General features: G+C 36.8%; 1 protein-coding gene across 1 annotated transcript; it reads right to left on the bottom strand.

The window, feature by feature from the left end:
• Positions 1 to 207: 207 nt before the first annotated feature.
• Positions 208 to 23,799, bottom strand: efhd2 (EF-hand domain family, member D2). Its single transcript, XM_051117246.1, has 4 exons — positions 23,243 to 23,799; positions 5,804 to 5,951; positions 5,014 to 5,148; positions 208 to 3,195 (listed from the first exon to the last, which is right to left on the bottom strand). The coding sequence occupies exons 1-4, from the start codon at positions 23,524 to 23,526 to the stop codon at positions 3,064 to 3,066; spliced, it is 699 nt and encodes a 232-aa protein (XP_050973203.1). The 5' UTR covers positions 23,527 to 23,799; the 3' UTR covers positions 208 to 3,063.
• Positions 23,800 to 25,876: the final 2,077 nt, after the last annotated feature.

Genomic DNA, 25,876 nt, shown 5'->3' with positions numbered 1-25,876 from the left:
TTGTTTTGTATGTATTTTATATATTTTTTTAAAATATTATTTATACGGTATTATTTATATAACGTTAATATTTGTTTCATATTTATACATAATATTTGTTTTATATTTATACATTATATTTATATTTGTTTTATATTTATACATTATATATATATATATAATTTTAAAAATCTTTTTCATACTCAAGTGAATGAGTACAAACAAATGTTTCCAAATTAAAAGCATTTTTATTGTCACAAGAATAATTGTACATTTTAGTAAGAAAATCAAAAATAAATGTGCATATTATAGAAGCCACATATCAATAATGTATACGCCTACAAGAATATGATACCATAACCACCAGTTTCAACTGACACAGACAGTGACAGTAAGGTACAGATATGGTCAGGATGAATCAAGGCCCTCTCAACCATTGTCAAATCGCTGGAATGATGCATGAAACAATAAAAACATACCATAAGATTAAATCGTTTAACTGCACTGTCATGTTTTAGTCATCATGGCATTACATTTCACAGAAAAAAAGATCAAGTTAAAGGAAGAAAAAAAGTTTTAAAACATTGTGCTGTTGCCTTGAAAGCAGCAAGTTTTTTCACGTAAGTTAATACTGCCAAAGCTCTAATGTAATTATTCAGATGTGCAAACATTAATTATAAAACCAAAACTGTTATTATGTTTTAAAAGGTTTAACTTTAAGTTTCAAAAATCTAATTAGCTGTTCTCATAGTAATTCAAATCTCAGTTGGGGCTGCCGATCAAAAGTATCCTGATGGATTTCACTGAATCTTGCTGTGGAATGTTGTACTAAAATAAGCTTAATACAGTACAGAAGTGTGAAATCATTTGGCACAACAATGGAACAGCTCTCAAAAGGAATGACAGAATGCTTTATGGCTTCTAACAGAACACAACAGCTGTTTGATTGGTGTCATCACCAGTCAATAACATACACACTACTACATTCACCCCTTAACAGCCAATATTTAAAATACCTTTTAGTTCAACAGTAGATAACAAAAGAAAAAGAAGATGTGGATGGCTGGAAAAATTTGGAGACAAATATTTACACACCTATTGTTTGAATTTCCACAGAGCAAACAAGAACATTTACCAGTGACTCGGAACACAAAAACAAGGAACAACATGAAGCATAGCAACTGCCAACAGTATTGTCTCCGTTATAGAAATCACCAAAAGTATTTGCCCTTACTGATTAGACTGTAATGGGAAAAAAATATAGAAAGAGGAGACAAGATTGTAGGCAACAAAATTCATACTGAGAAAATAAGAATGTTTCTGTTCACAAGACCCCTTTCCATACAAAACTAAAATTATTTTTTCATTTTCATCACATGAAAATATAGATTTGTCTTTATACATAGCATCTCAGTTACCTTTGCCACAGTGTACTGCATGTCACATGACCATAAAACGCTGTATTGACGCTTTTGGATGATTTCGTTAAAAATGTTCCCTCATTTTTCAGACGTGAGAGTAAACTTTAAAGCCTATTCTATTTTTTTCATTTTAAAATTGTAATATTAGATCTATTCAGACATTTTAATGTTGGAATACATGCACTGGCTCTACGGAAAAGCCATGCACATTTTATTAGCAAATGATGCATTTATTCTATGCATAAAACCTCATCTCACTGAGCATGGACTTCTGTGCAAAGCTTGTAATTTTGGTCATAATTTGATTAATATTAAGCACCCCAGAGTTAGGGAGTTGACACTTAAAGCGACAGTTCACCTTAAAATAATTTAATCACCCACGTCGTTCCAAACCTGTATCAATATCTCTCTTCTGTCGAACACCAAAGAAAAAAAAAATGGTATTTGTGTTTTTTTTTCTAAGGGGGCTCAGTGTTGTTTTGGACCCCACTGACTTTCATTATATGGACAATAGCAGTGTAAACATTTTCTAAAATACATCCTTGCGTTCCACGGAAGAAAGCTACACAAGTTTGGAAAGACACAAGGATGAGTAAATGATTTTTGGCCGAACTATCGCTTTAAATGAAAGCTGAGGAGGTGGATTTCACACAGTCTGTGATATCTAACCAACCCCATAAGTATGTCACAGTTACTTGTTTAATACACATGGAAGCACAAAATAAAGGGGTTCAGAGGTCAAAAGGTCAAATGACCTTGTCCTAACAAAACCTCGATTGACCACACAAGCTAAAGAAATTGAATTGCAATGACTTACTTTTTAAGGCTGAAGTAAGCAGTTTCAAAACTACAGCCAATCATAATTTTCATTTTAAAACCAAATGTGCCACATTTAACACTGGACACCTTAAAGACTAAAGGGAACCATTTAGGAAAAAATGACACCACAGTGACCATGCAAGAAAATATAGATAAACACTTGACGAACACCGTTACAATCATCACCACACATGCACATACACCCAAAACCACTTCTTCACCTCTCTCTGCACAGTAAAAATTATTTTATGTTCTTAACATTTAATGTATGTGAATGAGAGCAGAGGTGTGGTGTACACTTCGTCCTCTCATGTTCAGATGGTCAGCGATGAAAGTTTAATTAGTCACGGTACAGTGAAAAGCATTTCCTGCTTAAACAGGAAATTATGTCTTGCACTAGTGCAACTGCCACTGATATGAATACAACAGACTGGATATGGCATACCGAGAGTACCGTTTGATTAAAAAAACACTTTATGAATGTTAGATTTTAATCTACTGACATGTCGAAAAAGATGCCAATTGATGCTAAAACGAAACTGATGGGGTGAACAAACTACAGTACATATATACACATGCGACTGAAACAACAAATCCAATCCAGTGTATTGAGATCAGTGTCTGGCTTCACATTTAAAAATCAGCCTGAGAGAGAGTGAGAGAAACAGGCAACGATAAAACGACATCCGCTCTTGAGCACAAACTAGACAGGCGTCCCTCTCTCAGGAAGATGAATCTGCATGGATCTCTGAGCATTTCACAGCCTTGCATAGTATCTCTGATTGCGGGGGACTCTGACGGACAAACATGAATGAGTAAATCGAGGCTGTCGAGGTGGATGAGGCTATTTGAAGGCTGACTTCAGCTCTTTGAATGCGGCTTGTCTTTGTTTCTTCTCCTCCGCCTGACGCTTCTTCTCTTCCTGCTCCTGACGGATTTCCGCCTCAAACCGGTTTGATTCGTTAATGGCATGCACCTGTTAGAGACAAATGTACATTTTTAGGTAATCCTACACTGATTTTTCTTATCAGTGGAATTCAATGCAACCTGTCTACGCAGGAAATTACAGTTGTTATTGAAAAACAGAGCTGACGCAGACTAAGAGGGGTTAAACTGAGGATTTTATCCACTTAAATGGATAGTTCAACCAGAAATGAAAATTCTGTCATTAATTACTCACCATAATTGTAGTCGGGTGACACAGAGGAGAACAATTGTTCAATAGTCATTTTTTTTTTTCCGTACAAAAAGTTCTCATAGCTTTGTAAAATTATGGTTGAACCACTGATGTCACATGGACCATTTTAATGATTTCAAGTCATTTTTAAAGGAGAAGTCCACTTCCAGAACAACAATTTACGAATTATTTACTCACCCCCTTGTCATCCAAGATGTTCATGTCTGTCTGTTTTCAGTCCAAAAGAAATTATGGTTTTTGAGGAAAACATTTCAGGATTTTTCTTCATATAATGGACTTGATTGGTGCCCAGATTTCAAACTTCCAAAATGTAGTTTAATGCAGCTTCAAAGGGCTCTAAACAATCCCAGCTGAGGAAGAAGGGTCTTATCTAGCGAAACGATCCGTCATTTTTTTTGAAAAATAAAAATTTGTATACTTGTTACGCACAAAAGCTCATGTAGCACAGGCTCTGGTATGCGCGTCCATGATGCTACGAATTAGTGATGAGTCGTTCTTGAACGATTCGTTCATTTTGAATGAATCTTTAATGTGACTCGGGAAGAACGAGTTGTCTTGGGAAGTGATTTGTTCAGTCGTGCATGCACAACATCGCATTAGGTTCTGTACTGGAATTAGTTCACCTGTTTCGAGTCTTCGGGATTTTCGAGTCATTCGTTTATCTTATGGGGCTGTCACATGATGCTGATTTTGCTAAAATGAACGAAATGAACAAAATGAACAAAATGAAAAGATTCGTTCATTTTGCTGAACGAGACTCAAAGGTCCGAGTCAGTAAAATGATCCAAACTTCCCATCACTACTACGAATCACGTCTAAGTTCATCGTCTGTGTACTCCGGCTCAAAAAGGTAGAGTATGGCGAAAAACTCCATCTTATTTTCTCCTACAACTTCAGAATCGTCCGACACCATTGTACCTTTTTGTCTGTAAACGGCGTTTGACTTACTTGCACTTTCTTAGTCTTTGCATGTTCGCTTTGTAAACACTGGGTCTGTAGTTCCGCCTACGTTCCGCATGACCATGTGATTCAATAGTACGTGAACGCGCATCCCAGAACCTGTGCTACATGAGCTTTAGTGCTTAAAAAGTATACAAATTATTATTTTCAGAAAAAAATGACAGATCGTTTTGCTAGATAAGATCCTTCTTCCTCGGCTGGGATCATTTAGAGCCCTTTGAAGCTTATGTGTGTGTGTTTACATTTTGGAAGTTCAAAATCGGGGCATTATATGGAGAAAAAGACAAGTCCATTATATGGAGAAAAATCCTGAAATGTTTTCCTCAAAAACCATAATTTCTTCACGACTGAAGACAGAAAGACATGAACATCTTGGATGACAAGGGGGTGAGTAAATTATTTGTGAATTGTTGTTGTGGAAGTGGAGTTCTCTTTTAAGGCATTTTTGTGCCTTTCTGGGTCAGAAAGCTCTTGGATTTTATCGAAAATATCTTAATTTGTGTTTCGAAGATGAATGAAGGTCTTACGGGTTTGGAATGACATGAGGGTGAGTAATTAATGACAGAATTTTTATTTTTTGAGTGAACTATCCCTTTAAGAATGGAAAAAAAGTATCAAAATGTCATGATTTTTTACTTTTGCCTCGAAGAATGATTTGGCTCCCTTCACTCCCTCAGTTGACACATCAATCTCTGACAAACGTGCCAAGACATGAAGCCCGCTGTCCTCCGCCAGCTCTCCTGCTGCTGCTTTTCTGAAGATAAGGAGAAACTACAGAGAGAAAAAGAAAGAAATTGAGGTGATTAATAGGGGAATATCAGTTTCCTGTAAAGCTCATCATTATCTACTTCATTGCTGTGAAATATAGCCAAATCTACAAACTAATTGTTCAAAAAAGTTCACTTCCAGAACAAAAATTTACAGATAATTTACTCAGCCCTGTGTCATCCGAGATGTTCATGTCTTTCTTTCTTCAGTCGTATGTTTTTTAAAGGAAAACATTTAAGGAATTATCTCCATATAATGGACTTCAATCGTGCTCGCGAGTTTGAACATCCAAAATGTAGTTTAAATGCAGCTTCAAATGGCTCCAAACGATCCCAGCCGAAGAATAAGGGTCTTATCTAGAAAAGCATTTGAGGTTAAAAGGTATATAAATTGTAATTTTTTTTAGAAAATAAACGATTGTTTCACTAGAAAAGACCCTTATTCCTCGGTTGGGAGTCTTTTGAAGCTGCATTTAAACTCCACTATATGGGCACCATTTAAGTCCACTATATGGAGAGAAATCCTGAAATGTTTTCCTCAAAAAACAATTTCTTTACAACTGAAGAAAGAAAGATGTGAACATCTTGGATGACAAGGGGGTGAGTAAATTATCTGTAAATTTTTGTTCTGGAAGTGAACTTCTCCTTGAAGCATTTACCTCTCTAAAGCTGAGTTTTCCATCCAAGTCCTCGTCTACTTCTTTGATCATGTTCTTCAGGCCCAGGTGAGTCTGAGGTGCTCCAAGTTTCTCCATCATCAGCTTCAGCTCCATCAGATCGATGAAGTTATCTTTCTCAGAATCATACCTGCAGACACACACATAAGCAACCACATCATTTAAGCAGAAATATCACGGAAAACAGGACTTCTTTTGAAATAAATGTTCCTGATAACATTTCTATCACTGGTGATATTGCTGCAATGTCTCCTGTGATCAACAGAGGGCAATGTGGATGAGTAACTAGGCACTTACTAACAGGAATACCTTATAAACACTATTGTATAAACCACTGATGTTACATGGACTATTTTAATGACGTCCTTACTACGTTTCTGTGCCTTGACCATAGTAGGACCCTTCCTGCGGAGCATCAGGAAGCTCTCGGATTTATTAAAATTACTTAATTTGTGTTCCGAGGATAAACAAAGGTCTTATGGGTTTGGAACGACATGAGGGTGAGTAATTAATGACAGGATTTTCATTTTTGGTTGCACTATTCCTTTAATATAACTACATTTAAATAATTTACCAAGGTATACACCAGTACAACCAATCTAGTTTTCATTTGTGTACAATAAAATACAGCGTCTACCCTGACTAATGTACATTACACTCAGAAACATGCAGGAATCAGTTAAAACTGACTCGCCGGCATCAATATCATCATTCAGAGCTGAAGTGTTCATTAACAGTCACCCATTTATTAAAGCTGCTGCTGAGTTCATCTTAATGCTCCTCTCTCTTGCCTTTTTAATAAACAGCTTATGAGCTGCTGGTAATGTATTGAGTTAATAGCAATCCAAGACATTTGTGTGTACATCCGAGAGCAATAAAATCTCCGAACTTTAAACACAAAATCTACAGACTAAACATACGCCTGATGTTATCTACATGTTCAGTCTTTTCTCTTATACACATAGAATAAAAAGGAGGTTGTTGATCTTACATCTCTCTCACAAACAGACACACACACATACACTTCCTGTGTTTCACAGATATGATCACTAATAGTTTGGAACAAGTGACATTCACAGGCCAGACCGATTATATCTGCCACCTCTTCTTTTGGATCTGTAACGAGGTGTTAAACAGATCCACAGGTGCATATTTTATCGTGCAAAGGCCAGAGAACTGTGTGGGTTACTGTTCAGAAATGGGTCGATGAGAAAGGACTAGTCACTTCCTATTTCTCTCAATCATCATGTATGAGACCACTTCCTCTACACGTCCACGTACGCACAAGCATAAACACACATACTGCCCGAAGATGAGGTTTTATGTTGCCATGGTAACAGGGTCCTTTAATTAAAAACAGAGGCCAGTGTATTTTGGATGAGACTCTTATCAACCAGTTGAATGATCTAGTTTCTTCCTTTGATTGTTCAATTTGCCCTATAGTGCCCCTTGGACATAGTAAAGTAAAAAATAAATTAATAATAATAATAATAATAATAATAATAATAAAAGATAATTAGATAGAATGTTATAAAAAATAAAATAAAATAAAATGAGATAAAAATTGAGAATAAAATAAGATTAAATAAAATTATATAAAATAAAATAAAATGAGAAAATAAAATGATATAAAATATGTGAGAAAATAAAATTAGATAAGATAAAATGAGTTAAAAAAATATAATAGAATAAATAAAAATAAAAAAAATAAAATGAAAAAAAATACAAATTAAAATGAGATCAAATACAATGAGATAAAATAAAATGATATAAAATGTAAGATAAATGTAAAATAAAATAAAACAAGAAAATAAAATAAAAAATAAAATGAGATCAATTAAATGGAAAAAAATCTGAGAAAATAAAACAATATAAAATAAAATGAGGTAAAATAAAATAAAACAAAATGAAAAATAAAATAGAATAAGAAAATATGAGAAAATAAAATAACAAAAAAAACTAAACTAGATAAAATAAATTGGTGAAAAAATAAACTAAGATAAAATAAAATGACAAAATATGAGATCAAATAAAATATAAAAAAATGAGAATATGAGATAAGACAAAAGGATATATTATAAAATATATATACACATTATAATAATAAATGAGAAAATAAAACAATATAAAATAAAATGAGATAAAATCAAATAAAATATTAAAATAAAATAAAAAGGAGATATTAAAATTTAAAAAATGAAAAAGACATTAAATGTAAAATAAACTGTATTAAAGTAAAATAAGAGACTAAATCTATATAAATATTCTGACGTTCTGACATTATCTCCCATTTGACACTAACAGCTTCTAGGCATTCCCAGGATGCACCCTCCTCATGAATATGAAGTGTGTCTCCATCTGCCTCAAAGACTCAGCTACTGTACTCCTGTCTACCGACACAAGACACCCTGCTGATGCCAGGTCTCTCGCACATAACTCTTCTCATTAGCCCTGTATCACAGTCTAACTGACATCTTCTCATCACTAATTCAAAAGCCAAAAGACTGTGTTCATGTTCAGGGGCCCAAAGTCAAATGAAGTCTTCGTGCTCTGGCATCTGACATATCGGGCTAACCTTGACCACAGCGTTTTGAAAAATGCTGTTTGATAAGGAGGTTGTGGTGCATCTGAGCCACCATGAGGGTCATGTTTTTCTGTGGATGCTGCTGTCCTGGGTTTACAGTACAGGATTACAGTACAGCAGCGGGTAATCAAACTAATGTGATTTCAAGGCAAGCAAGATTGAGTTGGAGGTTTTTTGAAATGCAAAATCAGATCACTTGAAACTGGGCAACCAGCGTCCATACTGGTTTCAGGTCAATAATTTACGTCTGCATACGGCTCTTCTGTTTAACAAAAGAAAGGTCAAGCATGCTCAATGCAATTAAAGGTCAGCTGTAATTTAAATCCACCATGTTTAATTATGCAGTCAAACCTCAATGCCTGAAATCACATACGCTTACTTCTAAAAAACTCCTTGTGCTTTACAATGACCCAGATTTGTGAAAGCTTAGACTTTCACTGTTTTTTTTTATTGTGCTGTCATTAGTCAAGCTGAATCACTTTGCCAAGTGGTGTCACTTCCCGTCGATCATGCTCAACAGATGTTTTTAGCCTGAACATGGTGAATTATGACTTATTATCTCCTGGTTCATCAACAAATTCCCTACATAGAAATGTAAAGGGGAAAGACCATGCCAATCAATAGCTATGTTTCCATCACCCTGTTGTTATGCTCATTTTGAAGAATCACATCAGAAACAAGTGATGAAAACTGCAAAATAAAAAAAAAACAAAATAAATAAATAAAAATCAAAGTTTTTACACTTGCTTGAGGTGGTTTTTGAATTGTGAAAAAAAGGGTTAATGCAAATAATGGGAGATGGAAACGCATTTTGCGATTAAATACCACCACGCATACCAAAAAGTCATGTGACTTGGCGTTATAGGGTGGTATAACCTGACTAACCAGTGGACAGTGTTCACACTTGTCATGTTTAATTAAAACAAACTCTGGTGTGATTGCTCTCTTAAGGTCATTGCACACTGAGTCAGAAATTTTGTATGTGTTTTTTCATATTCATCATCCTTTCCTATCAAAATGCTTGTTACAGATGCAAAAACGCAGAAAAGCAAACCAAGTTTTTAGAGGCAGTGTGTAAATGTGATTGTCACCACGTGAGGTCGTATTAATTTAACGCGTGTGGACGAGAATTTTAGACTCGGTGTGCAAAGACCTTTAGTGCGGTTCATTTGAGTGAGCCTAAGCGCTGCCGTCCGAATCCTGATGCGCGTCAAACAAGAACTGCACCAGAATTTGTTTGGAAGCAGACTTTCATCTTTTTTGTGGTCTCGCTCTGCTTCCAAACTAATTCTGATGTGGTTCGATTAGAATATGAACGCAACAAGGACCAAATACTTTTAAATGAACCAAAAACAGGAAATAATGACCAGATGCGACACTATGCGACATGATTTCACGAGCGGTGTATCCAAAACAAAATGAGCAGAGGGCAAACGTGGAGCAACGAGGAGGTAAAGTGCCTTTATGAGCTCTTTGAGTTCACAGGTGGTGAAAATAAAATCAATTTACATGCAACAATGAGCACGCTTAGTCTAGCAGACAGCATTAGATGTATTCAACAGAATGGGTACTTTGATGTCATACACCTGCAGCGCCTCTTTAAGTCAAACACACTTTTTCCTTTTGTTTGGAGGGTTCGATGAGTTCCGTCACAAAATACATGTCATTCAACCCGACTGATCAGGTTGTGAATGTATCGCTTTGCCTTTAGTTTCGTATCCTTAGGTTCGCTGTTTAATATGCCAGTGTGAATGCTACGTGGACCAGGGCCAAATGCATCAGTTTCCTTTTTGACCCAGACCAAATGAACCAAACAAACCAAAGTGTGAACACACCCACAGTGCCAATTTAATCAGGAAGTGACAATCTTGTTCTCTTTGACTTGTTGGGTGAAAATGAAGCTTATTTGCAAATGTTTTATGCGATATTCTAATGTTATATTTTGAATGGAAACCCAGCTAATAACAATTTTCCAGTGGCCTTGGTTCCAAAGGTACTCTATCCTTAAAAAGATTGGGGTCATTAGGAATTTTGTAGAAGAAATGAAAACTTTTCAGCAAGGATGCATCTGATTGATCAAAATACAAGAAAAGTAAAATCAAGATCAGGTGGTTAAAAAAAGCAACCTGATCTCATGACGAAAACGTATCAGTGGAACTTTTCGCAAGATGCGAAATACGGAGAGCAATGTACATTTTTTGACATATTCGATGTGAAATGTCCACAGGGTGGCGCTAAAAGAGTGTTTGTTCGTTTGTTTTCCTTGAAACAGATGAATGTACATATGGCACATTTTATGTGACGTTGGTTTTGTATGTGTCACTGCAATTCTGACTTAAATTGTCATTTGAGTGCCGCTATAACTTTAATGCTCCATGACGTTTTAAAATAACGTACCATCTGCACTACACCTAAACCAACCGATAGCATGAACAAAAGCGAACATGACGTAAAAACGGAATTGCGAGCATGTCATTTTAGCTTGTTTTTTGATCTCTCATCCTTCAGCTCTTTCATCGTGAGTTGTGTTTTTCACGGGATTCGTACCCGAGGATTCTGCATCCTAAGTCCAATTCCGTGCCGGCTGAGCTACGAAGTAAGCTTGTTATGTTCGGTGTTGTGCCCATTTTCGACCCTCTGCCAAATTATTACCGCCTTTCATTGAAATCGTTACATAAATGCCTAATCCTAGCCCCACACCTAACTCTAAACCTACCAATACTAGGGGGTAGTAATCTGGCGAGGGTCAGAATTTGGCACAACACCAGAAAGCAAAACATATGGACCTGTAATCATAATTGTGTACGAAAACAATTAAAAGTGCCCTCCGTTTTCCCACCTCCAGTGTTCATTTCTGTTGGAAACTGCAGTGATATGTACTTATCGGTACGCATTTCGCATCTTGTGAAAAAGTTCCCACAGGTACATTTTCGTCAGGAGATCAGGTTGTAAAAAAGTATTTACAGTTTCTGACTGACTTCATCTATTCTAACCTTATCTGTGAGGTATGAGATATTTCACAAATTATGAAAACTCCCAAGTGCTAAAAACCCAACAAGACAGAATGTAGTAACACTTCAGTTGGTTGCACCAATCTGCGAAACTCCAGCCGTATTCTTACCAAATACAGCTGACATAATGTTTTAGCGTCTATAAGTAAAAGCAAGGCACTTGCTGACCGAAAAGCTGAAATAAAGAAATTTTTCCCTGTTTTGTCACTATGTGCACTTGAGGAAGATCACATTTTTTGCCCAAGTAAGTCTTGAAATTGAACACCTCATACTACAAATGACTGAGGAAGCAAATGCAATCAGCACTTCCTTATAATAACCAAGAGAGAGGTACAGTCACAGCCATGTGCTGATTTAAACTTCCTTCTGCCTAAGCAAAAAGGTTTGACTCATCTGATTGGCTTTGCTGATAGCTGCATTTGAACTGCAAGTGAATTCACTTGCTGTTGTTGGAACAAAATCAAGTTGGTTAAGTAATTATAAAGAAAGCAACAAAAGAAGGAACAAGAAAGCTAGTGTGTAGCTACATTTGTGCTCTGTGTTTAAAAAGTCCACTTTTTATACAGTTATCCACTTTCAAGAACTCTTGAAACACTTTACTGTGCAAGTCTGAACTTGAATGACAGTTAAGGAATGTTTCTTGCACTTTAAACGTAAATGTTTAAACATGCAACATTTTTCCTGTACAGTCTCAGTAGGGTCAGTCTCTGGGGAATTCAGCTAATGAGGATGTAGCTGCAGTGCTGACTACGGACACAGATGTGCTGAATCCATGTTGCTTACTTGTAGAAGACATGACATGACACACGGTAGGAAAACAAGTGAGTGAGAGAGACAAAATGAGGAACAGGAAATGCACAGATAGCCTTGTGAGAGCCCCAATCTGCTACTTCAGCACTGACCCCAAGAAAAACTCACTTGCTGCACTTCTTGAAATTCATTTACAAATGATTTGTTCAGAACAAACACTTCAGTTGAGCAACCCAAGAACAGAAACTATTGAACACTTCAAACCATTGACATTATCATCAGTTCTTCAAGGGATAGTTCACCCAAAAATGAAAATTCTGTCATCAATTACTCACACTCGTGTCGTTCTAAACCTGTAAGACCTTTCTTCATCTTCGTTTAATAATCAATTTAAGATTTTTTTGATGAAATCCGAGAGCTTTCTGACCCTTTGTAGATGGCAAGGGAAATACCACAGGCAAGGCACAGAAATGTAGTGAAGACATTGTTAAAATATCTTAATTTGTGTTCTGAAGATAAAAAAAGGTGATTAATGTGAGTGACTAATGACAGAATTATCATTGTCACAGACTGTAAATATAACAAGACCATTCACTCAAATTACTATAAGAGAAAGTATAATGCACAATAACTTGGAATAAGTCCTGCCTCCTAAATAAATGAGCCAATCCTCAATTGGTAAAGTTCCAATTCCAGCTTCATTAGAAGCTATGGTGCCCATGGAAAGACACATCCTTAAGAGTTTTTGAGGATAGGAAACAACATCTATAGGACAGTTCATGTCAGATTTTGTTGATGTTTTGAAATGGGTTATTTAAATAAAATGTTTTGGCAAGTTGGTCTTCATGCCGCGGTCTTGCATGTGTGAAACAGCTGCACGAAGGCGTTGCAAATATGGCCGCTGAGTGAACTAAGTGTTCTTCAAAAGGACTTTTTTAAAAGGACAGAGATTCTTCACTAAGCTCCATGCTTTTGTTTAACAACCCAACACTTCACAGAACATGCCACATGGATGAACTGAGACTTCCACACACAATGTTTTTTTTTTTTTTTTTTTTTTTTTTTTTTTTTTTTTTAAGTATAGTATTTAGTAACACATAGAAAAGAGAAAAATCCTTATTTCATAGTGATTATGATTATGATATTTACCACAATAAATGTACAGAATTCTTCCTTATGTTTCTACAGCATGTTCACTGTAGTAGGGCCCTATGAAATATCTTTGCCTAAATTTCTTTTTTTTTTCTTTTTTTCATTTTTTTACTGCCCTTCAGAGGCTGGAGATACTTATATATTTCCCAGAGAACAAAATAAGCTACATTTATTCCTGATCAGTGAGCATTTGAACCTTCTGTAATAGTTGCAAATGAGTCGCTCAATTTTAAGATGGATCTCAAAACCATACAGTCATTGTTGGAAAGGGTTCAAATACACAAAAACGCTGGAAAACCAAATAATTTGTGGAACCTGAAGGATTTTTCTAAAGAACAGTGGGTAGTTTAATTAGTAAGGACAAACAAGGGACTCATGAACAACTATCACTAAACAAAAAACACAGCTGTGGATCATTCAGTACTAACGGTACTAAGAATAAAGAGGATGTAAACTTTTGAACGGGATCTTTTTTTAAAAACTCCACTACTATTTTCTCTTGTGGACTATATGTAAACATTTTATGTGAAATATCTTATTCAGGTTAGTCTATCTATTGCATCTATTGGTACAACATGTGTCACACGACTAAACATGCATCATTTTGAAATCTCTATTTTCACAGTCCACACTACAATGCGTAAACAGCGTTTTCAAATGTTTCCACTTTGGTGAGCTTCTCAAAAAGCTCAGTTTCCGCAAAAACGCCATCCAAATGTGGATGGAAGGCCAAAATGGAGAGAAAAAGATGTGTTTTTAAATGAAAACATATTAGTGTGGACAAGGCCTAAAAGTTGTGGTAGAACTAAATGCAGCAGAGTTTAAATGGGCCTGAATTTAGAAGTGAAAAACATTTTGGTGAAACGGTCGATGCTGATGGCTAAAATACCAACCACTTAAATTCATGCAGACTGCTACGCAAACCAACCACTGGAGCTAAATGGATTGTGCATTGTAGACTTTGAAAGCAACTGTTTGTCAGAATGTGAGGCATGTAACAGGATTTGGGATTAAGCAATTGCCTGAATTTACTAAAATGCTGCCTGATGCCAGCCTAAACACACACGCCTGCCTGAACAGTCACCCTGTAATGCATGCCTATAGCTGCTGCTGATTTAATTATGAAAATGGCAGATTAAATTTGAGTGGAATAATGCCTTGGAGCTAAAAAGAGACTGCGGCATTCCAGGATGCCGCTCAAGGTGGTCTGAAGGACAGTAACATGTCAGCATAGCATCTTCTCATGATGTGCTGATAAACAAGAAACTTCATACTGCACCAACCAACTTTTTCCCTCCTCCCGTCAACCGCTCCCTCCCTTTCCTATCTCTTCCTGACAATCTCCTTAATCCCAGGTTGCCAAGCAACAGCTGACAGAAGTAGTCATGGGAAAACCCTCGCAAGCACGTGATCAATTCTGAACACATTCCTCACGACGGCCAGGCATAACAGACGTGATCAATCAGGACCAAACTAAAACTGTGTGTTTGAGCATTTCACACCCACTAGACATCTGTGCAGCGTGTGTGTGATGACATCATTTATACTCGATTTAATTCGTGAGGTGGGACAGGATGAGGGAATGGTCCAGAGAGACTCAAAAAAGCAAGCCTAAGCATATGAACAAGAATGAAATCAAGGTCAGTTACATTAACAGATCACTGGAAAACTTCATACTGTCAGGCCTAAAACTTGATAAGCAAATCTAAAACTAACAGCCTACACAAAACAACAAATCATTTCTAAAAGACTGTGACAGGGGAAGCTACAAACACTTTTCTGTAAAGTGATCAGGTTGCCATTCTTGCGTCAGACTTATTTGGCAAAGAACAGTCAAAACCATGCCAAGTGTTTCCCCTTTTTCATCATTTATAAAAACCGAGCTAAATGTGTTACTCAAAAACCCACAACGATCATCGTCAAAGAATACATGGTCATTTTCCACTTTCAAAGGTATTTTGTTTGTGCTACAAAGAATCTGACCGCTTCCTGGTCATATTTCTTCAGAACACGACCTTCCTACCTTGCTCCAACACACGTAAATTAGTTTTCCTCATGAGTTACCTGAGATCAATAGCCTTCACGGCTCTTCACACACTTGTAATTCTAGAGCTAGCGGTCAGTTTGAAACTCTTATGGTCAAGAATATCGACAGCAAAAGTTTGGACCACTTTCAGCTTCTCCACTTGAGCCTGAGCCTGTAAATTCAATTTTAAGATGATCCAGATATTCAATCCAGCCTGGTGAGCATATAAAGATGAAGTGTTAAATGCATGAAGGTTTACATAACTGTTAAGATGGATCATTGTTCACCCACTCTATAGATGACTATTATCAAAAAGTCACTACAACGCACTACTGACATTTCTTATTAAAAGTCAATCCACAGAAAATGGTAAACCAACCTAACAAGGTTTTATATGCTTTTCATATTCATTTTTACATGCAAAAATTCACAGTTACAGTTCCTCACTTGACTGCTCTTATAAAAACTGCACATTTCATGTGTTTTGGTAAGTCAGGTGTGTTTCAAGTGAGATTCTGTGTCCTTTTTGAGTTCAACACTTCACTTAACAAGTGAAAATACATTAGTATGGCCCTATAAAATCCATTAATTTTTTTTTCCAATTTTCATTTTTTCCGTTTTAATTTTTCTGGATTATGTATTTTTTTAGTGCAGGGCAATGATGAATCGCATCCAAAATAAATGTTTTTTGTGCATATGTGTGTGTGTACTGTAATATATATACATACATACACACACACACACACACACACACCTGTATATGTTTAAGAAGTTGTTTATGTTTTAAATATATTTATATATATATAATATACATTTTATGAATATAAATATATACACATGTAAATACATGTAAATATTTTCAAAATATATACTGTATGTGTGTCTTTATATATACATATAAATATACACATATATTATGTACACAAGAACTTTTATTTTGCATGTTAATAATCGCGATTAATCATTGCCCAACACTAGTATTTTTTTTTCAGTTTTATTTTTATTTCTAGACAGTGTTGTAACAGTTAAATTAAAGATATTAAACAAAAAGCATGTCTAATTAACTGAAATCATGGAACTAATGACATGAACATATGAAACACAATTTAACATCAATTTAATAAACGTTTAACAAACACTTAATTTTAAGGCCCTATGAAATCCATTTTACTTCAGTTTTATTTTTACCAAACTCTTTTTTTCCATTAATTTTCTGGATTTCAGAAATACTGTATTGTGCATTTACATTGGTCTGGTCAATAAATACTGGTAAATACTCCACATACATATACATATATATATATATATATATATATATATATATATATAAAATGTTAATACATCTAATTAAACCACATAAATTCAATAAATCATTATACAACTTTGAAATTCAGATTTTTTTTAAAGAGATTCACAGATTACCACACACACACAGGCTTTTCACACTTCTAAGTTATTCTTAACCCTGGCTAAAGGTGATCATCATTCTCACTTCATTCTGGGTTAACATACGTGTTTGCATATTTTCACTTCATCACTCTAGTTAACACATTTACAGATGCTGTTTGACAATTTTAACAATTTCCCATAGATACTGAAACTAAAAACACAATGTTTCTGTGACTGTTCAAACCTCATGAATATTTATTAAGGGTAAACACTGATGCAGTTTATGCACGACTGTATGCAGTACATATAATGCAGCAATGAACTGCATTCTCCACCGCCATAGCTGATGATCACAGGCAGGCAGCACTAACCTCGATCTGCTGGGATTATAGACCAGGTGACTAACCATTAGTCCTTAAGCAGAATCCTTCACGGATCAGCCAACGGCCACACAATCCCAGAGGTTATTTATAGTGAGCAGAGAGTACAAAACATCAACATAAAATGCCACAAACAGAAAGAACAGGGAGTAACGGCCTGGCAGTATGAGAACTAGAAGCGAACTTCCTGAAGGAGTGCTGAGGTTACATATGGCCTTTCTGGAAACACAACAGTCTAATACACTTCCTACTGCCTAAATGAGTCATTATGAGCATGTGATGACTGCCTGTGAATGCCAAATAAGGGCGTGCATCTAAATAAACCTCACACCTACGCAAACATTGGCAGCTTCTGAAGAAAAGACGCCCCTTTTAGTATACATTTCACTATTAAATTTTGCACTATTAAACTATTTTAAAGGACAGCAAAGCTACATAAAAACACTAAACCGATATGAGCCCTCATTAAAAGTTTCAGAACCTCCAATACTTTCACATATGGTTTGAGTGATCACTTCCCATCAATCTTAAATATATAAAGTAAGCAAGTGTAATATCTCATTTGCTGAGACAGCGTGTATTGATTGGCTTCCTTTTCTCGCTTAACTTGGTCTTATCCTTTTAGGTCACTGTGTCAGTTAGATTTGGCAGAAGCTTTTCTGGATAAATTCCTTGGCTGTGTTTACTTCCAGTGCATCTACATCATATTAGAAGCACAACGACATCCTGTTAGCCAAACTGGACTGTGCTGAGGGGATATTCAGAAATGAGGAAATGGGTGATTTAGAGAATAATCACATCGTTCTGCTTTCTGCAAGGAGAAAGGCATAACCATTTAAGGACTTGGCAAATATATGCGCTGGAGAGAAGTGTTCATTACATTCTGCTGTAATACATTATACATTACCACAGTGAATTTATGATTCTGCCAATGAAAAACAAGCAATATTTTGCCTACTGACAGCTCACTAAAAACTCCTGCACCTCAGAGCCCAGTAAATGTTATGGCTTACGTTCAAACATTCCTTAATGTGTCCGATGTTATCTTTTCTGAGAAATATGGCCCTAAGAAAAATGCACAAGGGAAAACAGGGTAGACAGAAAAAGGAAGAGCGCAGAGTTTATCTTCGACTTCCCTCATTACTTGAGGCGACTCCGCAGAAACGCTCCTCACAGGACTTAAGCTTCTTGCTCATATGTGGGCACAGCATGGGACCTGTACGCATAATCACTCAGCCAATTAGGCCGCGCCGCCATTCACGTTACCAGAGACTGTACCAGAGTATTATCGACGAGCAGGGGGGATAAGAGGGGTTGGAGTGCATCTGCTGGGAGGATCTTAAGCGTAGGGACACGCCAAACCGTCGCCAAAGAACGCCTCGTGTTGCCTTGCATCATCTGCGTCGGGGCAAAAAACTAGAACGCACCAGACAAACTTGCGCTTGCGTGAGAAATCATAACTCTCCCACACCAGCAGATGGCAGTAGTCTGTATTCTGGATTCAAACAGGGAAACCTGCAGAGCTAGAACTGTGGATATACAAGGCAAGCAGCGCTTTCGACATGCAGTGTCTGACCATAGCCAACGATGCATAACACACCGAAAAAACTAAAGTCAACTGACGCTCAAAACCACTCAACATTGCCTATCTGCTTGGTGTGTCCCAGGCTTTGGATAGCTTTCCACACAATCCCATGCAGAAGGAGGACAGATTGCGGTTTCCCAATACATTTTAGTGATGCACCAATGTCAAAATTAGCGTGTTAACGTCGACGATTAAAGCACTAGAATTGGGTTCCTTCTTTAATGACGTCATTTTGACGGCTTGGGCAAACCACGCCTCTTTGACCCTCTATTCAACATTCTGTTTCAGTTGGAAATACGTCACTACACTGGAATAAAGTAGGCAGGAACTTCCAGTTCACGTGGACTTTAATTTTTCCAGTTAAGAGCGTTAAAAATATTTTGCGCAGGTAACGCAGGGGTGGGGCTAGGGTTGTCCACCCCACTCACAACTGCTGCTTCTGTCTGTTTTTTCTTGACAAGAAGTGTGTTTATTTAGTTGCATAACGTCTTTACGACCACATCAAATGAGAGACTTTTCAGACGCACACTTCAACTTTACTTCAGCGCCCAGCGCTAGCCGAACGAGCACAGAAAAGGTACAGGTGACAAGGGAGCTTCAGTAAAACAACAGTGAACTCTGGTCAGATGAGATGAGATGAGTCAGCCCATATGTCAATAATAACAAATTGACCTGTCCTGTCAGCCGTTTTACTGTGCTTGTAGCACACACGCTTTAATTGAACACACAAATGCGACGGCACACACTGTACCCTTAGGCGGGATTATTCGCAATAAATTTCAGAAAAATGCACAATTAATTACCTTTTTTTAAAATCAACTGACAGCACTAAATTAAAATTCTTGCTAATGATCATTTTCAATTTATGCCTGATATGGCAATGACTAACAGATATTGAAACTGAATGCAATTTTGTCTAAATACATTTAAAATAAACTAAAAATCATACTACAAACTCATTTTGGCATTACAACATTAAAATCTACAACATGCACATGGATATTTCTGTTGAGATTTGCTAATTTACACTTAAAAAAAGTTGGAGTTAAATTTCCAATATTAGCTGATATATTTATTATCAACTAAATCTGATAAATAATAAATACAGTAAAGTGTTATTTAACAAAATTATTTGTGTTTTTAATGATTGTATGCCAGCAAAAGGCACAATTAGCATGTGAAACCAGCATGTGCAATATTTTCCTGTATATTTTTAATATCAACCAATGCTAATAAATCTAAAAAAAAAAAAAAATCTAATATCAGCCAATAAACCAATATGGTACTGACATACTGTGTATCCCTAGTAAACGTTTCACTTTTAGCCAGTTTGATTTTTGTATCTGATGTAAACAAAGAAGTTTTCTTGGTGAGGTGCATATACACTGCAAGTTCAAAAGACATGTTCTGACATGAATAAATTCCTCTTATGAATAATCCTCATTGCTAAATCTGCATCTGCTCAAAATCAATCTTAAACAGGGTTAAAACAGAGTTACGTTCTTCTATGAACTCTGTATGTGTCGGCCACCGAAAAGAACAGCAAACACAAATGTGTCAGGTTCAATTGCTTGTGCCTTTAAACAATGCTGGTGTCCCCCACAGGACTGTTCCGACTAATAGCATAGTGCTCTTGGCTAACTGTGAGAAACACATGCATTTATAAGCATTATTATCAACAACTACCACAAATATGCAAAACATCTGGGCTAGGGCCTTCCAATCTGATAAAAACAGAATATATTCAAATCACTACCTAAAACAACCATTCCATGAAAGATAAATGACTTACGCAAAGTTTTAACAGTTTAATAGTAATCTTCCCTATAAAACCACCCAGAAATGATGGGTTTAAATTAGTCTAAAGATTTGAACTGTGCTGAACAGTGGCCTGAGGGTAAGGCAAAGCCTGCATTCCTCTTATCAGCTGGACTCTGGCCAGACTGTGGCCGTTATGCAGTTTTCTTTCTCTCTCCCTGTGTTTTTTTCTGCCTCCCTCTGCACAAAAGCATTTAAGCAACATTTGCTGCAACTGAAGCTTTTGAGTGTTTTTGGGTACCGAATGTGCCTATGTGATGCAAAGCTAAGAATATCAGCTTTAAAAGGTCATAGTTATGAGACAATCAATCAATGTGTTCCTATGATTGCACAACTTCATACAAGCGTATGAAGCGTTCCTAACCTGCCTCCTCACCGCCCATGTCTCATCTTTGTTTCCTTATCTTTATTCACGGCTTCAGGCAAAGGCACAAACAGCCATTATAGAGCCGGAAAGTAATAAATCAATTGCAGTGCACAACCTGTGTGGAGGTAAACGACATGGAGAAGCAACCAAGCGGCATGTTGACTTACAAACCCCTTATCTTATAAATTCTTAACTGGTAATAGACCATGGAACAACTCTAGTTAATGTTTAACTCATGAAGTAACCACCAAGGCTTTGTTTTCTCCATGACAAAGGGAGCTATGCACACTTCACACTGACTTAAAGATGAAACCACCTCACCTGTCTCGTTTGGCCCATATAACGCCATGGGCAAAACCATCAAAGACACTGAATGAAACTAGTGCTCTCTCACCCTGGGCGAGGTCTTGTGACTCCAGACACCTCAAATAAACTCCACAAGGAACTCATTTAAAGACATAATAGAGAAGGTGATACTCTGAAACAATAGTCTACACACAATTAAGAAGAAGAAAAAATTCAAGCAAGCTATTCTATACTTTTGTAACACCCATGTGGTCATCTAGAGATAATGAAACTATTGTGATTCCTGGTATCACATCTATTTTGCAACCAAATGAGTTTAAAAAGTTGAACAGTCACAAAGGTAATTGTTCTCTAGTGCAGATGATTAACAATGGATTTAAAAGAGTTATTCACCCCCCAAAAAATAAAGATTTGATCATCAGTTACTCATGTTGTTTCAAACCTGTATGACTTTATTCTGTGAATCATAAAAAAAATATATTTTAAAGGATGTTTCAACTGTTTCAAAATGTTGACTTTCATTCTATGGACACAAAAATATATGTGACCTTGGACCACAAAACCAGTGATAAGTACCACGGGTACATTTGTAGCAATAGCCAACAATACATTGTATGGGTCAAAATTATTGATTTTTCTTTTATGCCAAAAATCATTAGGACATATTTTGTAAATTTCCTACCACAAATATATCGAAACTTTATTTTTGATTAGTAATATGCATTGCTAAGAACTTCATTTGGACAACTTCAAAGGCATTTTTTTTTTACTTTTTTGCACCCTCAGATTCCAAATTTTCAAATAGTTGTATCTCAGCCAAATATTGTCCTAAATAACAAACCATACATCAGTGGAAAGCTTATTTACTCAGCGGATGACGTATCTCAATTAAAAAAAAAAAAAAAAAAACTTATTATGGGTTTTGTGGTCCAGGGTCAAATAGAAGTAAGTCAGCTATACAGAAATGTAAAAAAAGATTAAAAATGAGAGAAGTGCATAACAAATTACTAAAAAAATGCACTAAAATTAAAACTTTAAAACTAAAACTTAAAAAGCACATTCAAAACATTAGTAAGTACCATAATAGTTTATTTAAGATAACTGTGCCATTTTCCCATTCATCTCAATGGCAAAAAAGTCATTTGTGACATTACAAAAAATGCACAGGCCAACTCATCTAGATGCAAAGTGCTCCTCAGACAGATTTGGGCGGCCTGTTTTGGCTAATTCACAACAATAGTAGCTTTGTTTGATAGCAAAAACGGGGAGAGGAACCCATCACTTCCTCAGAGCGCTAGTTTCTCAACCAGCCCCCTTTCCCACATGGTTCAGGCCTGTGTGAAACCGACCCTGCAGTCACTGCCGTGGACCGACCGCTCCACCACAGAGAGCACAGGGGACACATTCCTGCAGCGACTCTCACGAAGATTCGGCTCCCCGTAACGCCTCCCATTCCCAGCTTTCAGCTCAGAGAAGTTTTTTGTTTCTGTCAGTGAAACTGGAATAAAAGCCCCTGCCAACCCTGAACGCAGCAGACAGCATTTACAAAAGCTCTGAGAGTAGTCTGGATGCCGAACGTGGGGAAAATGCGTAAATTGCCTTTCATTCATCAAGAGAGCAGTCTCAATAAGAATCTGGCCAAGGTGGCAACATACAGGGCAGTCTAGACTGCACGGCATGCCTCTCGATAAGAGACACAATGAAAACTGAACATGACCTCAACCCATGGTTGAAAGTCCTACACATATCTGTGTGTGAATAAATGATACAGACTTGGGTGGGGCTGAGCTTCTTAACTGTATTAAAAAAAAGAGTTTCAGCCAAAACACAACAAAGTAATCAGAGAGTGACTTAAGTATCACAGATAATAAACTAGACAACTTGTTCCTGTTTCTAATTTTAATGGGACAGAAATATAAGTGATAGACAGATAGATAGATAGATAGATAGATGATTATGTCAGAGGACATGCTTGTTGTCTCTGGGGCTTGAGTGGACATGCACATGTCTCACATCTGCTGCAGCAGAGGATGACAGCTGGTATGCTACTTACTGTTTGAACATCTTCTCCATGTCTTTGATCTGCTTCCTCGAGAACTCCTTGAACTCGGTGTAGGGGTTGAACACCTTCATGCTGGGCTGCTGGTGTTCACCGACGCCCTCGTTCAGCTCCCCGCGCCGCTGCAGTTTGGCTCCCAGCTCTGAATCCGCGCTGCTCGTGGCCGGTTTGTCGTGCGCTCCGTTCTCATTAGCCTCGTCCAGGGCCACCGGGTCCTGTGCGCCCTCCTCGATCTGCAGCCTGCGGTTCAGCTTCGATGACAGCTCGTCCGTTGCCATTTCGCCTTGAAACCTGCAATCTAACTACTATCTACGGGGAGAACACAGTGGGGAAACACGCAGAATGCTGAAAAGAGCGCAGTCCATATAAGGGTTCAGTGCGTTAAATCCAGATTCAGGGAAGTATTTGGTTAAATACGTTTTAAAATGCAAATCATCCGACTTCTCACGGTGTGAAGGGATACGCGGCTGTGGACCACTGATTCAAACGGACAGCGCTCGTGCGTGTGATGACGCCTCCGTGATCGCTGACGGTGAAATAAGCTCGTGCGTGTGCAGTAAGATGGACACAAAACCGCTTCACTACGCCACGCCTTTTAAAGAGACGCGGCGGACACAAAAGACCACTTATGATACAAAACCCTGGCTGTGTGATACCTTTTGTTATTACACAACAATACATTGTCACCGCACAAGTATGTATTGTTTTTATCTACGTAAATTACGTAATTTATTTAATTTATTCATGACCAAGCACAAGAACCAACTTCTTTGTCGAGCAGTTCAAAAGATTATATTAAGCTGTGAAATCATGGAATCAATTTTACAAAGAGTTTGCACTTTTGGTTATGTCACGATTTGGTGAATTACCCGGATGTCCGCCCGGCCATATTGGCGATACTCGGATGTAAACAACATTGTACAGTTAATGTTCTACTAAATATGTCCTTCTGCTAATTTATGCTGTCTAAACCATGACAAAACAAGAACATGTGGAAGCTGCTGAATCATATAGAAAATGACTTAGTAAGCAGGAAAGGATGCAATATTTTGAGTAAAATTACTAGATAGTAAAGATATGCATGAGCAGTATTAATTAGCCTATTTCAATAATAAATCAAACAAACACAAATGTTGTCAAGATCCTTGCCCTGAAAATCCTGGTTCAGTTTGGTCAAACACAAACGGCTTTTGTTCCTCAGTTTTTTGCACTCTTCTTCTTGATTTGTTATAACTTTTGGCATACTCCAAATGTTTTTCTCGGTCTGACCAATTAGTGTAGCCTAAATCTTGACAATAATTGACCATTTATAACAGCAATAATCTGCAAAATTGTGAGTTTCGTTCAGTTCAGTAGCATTGTTTACATTCAGTACCGCTAATATGGCCGACTGATGACGCATTGTGAAAACACTCTATCCACCTTTTTCTGAACGCAGAAGTCTCGCTGGACCGGAGCGGTATCTGGTGTTTCTAGTCAAATTAAAATATTTTCAGAGCCGATAATATAACGTTAAACCTGTGCACATTTTTAGATTTGGTTGTACTGAAAAAGCTTCAATTCAGTCAGTCTTTTTTACCCCATTTTAAAACAGATTTCTGTGGAAACTGTAACACAAAAGCAAAAGGAAGTTAGAATCCTTCATGGCGTCACTCATAAAAGGTGGATTGACAATTCGGCATGTTTGCTTACTTCTTTATTTGTGTATGTGTGTATATATTTATTTTATACCGTTAAGTGCTTTAAACTGATTTCAGTTATTATATCTTGTGACTTAATGTTAACAAGTAATGGTGTATCTATCAGGAATTATCTTGAAATCTACATCTCTTATTTTCAGTAGACCCACACGGAAGTCATGCCCGTATAAAGCTCTGGAGATTTCCACTGAATTTGCACAAAACACTTGTCATTCAAGTTGTACTCATTCATCACAGTTGTACAGTGTTTAACTTATTATTTGTTATATTAAATTATGCCTATTTTTGCTAGTTTGACTATGTTTTCAATAAGTGTACTACTATCCACCTTTTTCTTCACTGCATAAGTAAGCTTATGAGCGAGACTTCCAGTTTATTAGCCGCTATAGGGAAATAATGAGAAGAATAACAATGCATAGTAAATGGTAAAACTGTTTGCACTACAAGCCAGTGTGTTCATAATTAAGATAGAACATAAAATATGGTAAGACACTCCAATTTGCAATATCAAGGAGCAAAATAATGCTTTTTTTACTTTGTACAGCTAAAAATAGCTTAATGCAGAGAAGACCAGAAACCAGAGCCACAAAATGTACAAATGGCCGCACACACTCTTACGTGAAAAAAAAAGAGCTGTATGACATATTTTACTACATTTGAAATAAATTCCACATAATTCATCAGATCTTTAGCGATGTGGGAAACACATTCATGTATAAAAGAATAACATAACATTTTGTTTATTTTACAAAAGTGTGAAATTGTGTTCATGTGGGTATATAAGCCTACATGCTGCCTGTTTTGTAGGTGTTAGTTTGTGAGATATCAGCGTAAGATCTGAAGCCATCAGCTGAGTGACTAAAGGCTGATTCATGAAACAGGAAGCCACACAAACACAGAGACTTATACACACACACTCTGTCTCTAT

This window comes from Labeo rohita, chromosome 8 (assembly GCF_022985175.1).
Source record: "Labeo rohita strain BAU-BD-2019 chromosome 8, IGBB_LRoh.1.0, whole genome shotgun sequence".
NCBI lineage: Eukaryota > Metazoa > Chordata > Actinopteri > Cypriniformes > Cyprinidae > Labeo > Labeo rohita.
Note: the sequence above shows the minus strand (reverse complement) of the source record. Positions and strands in the feature narration are given on the sequence as shown.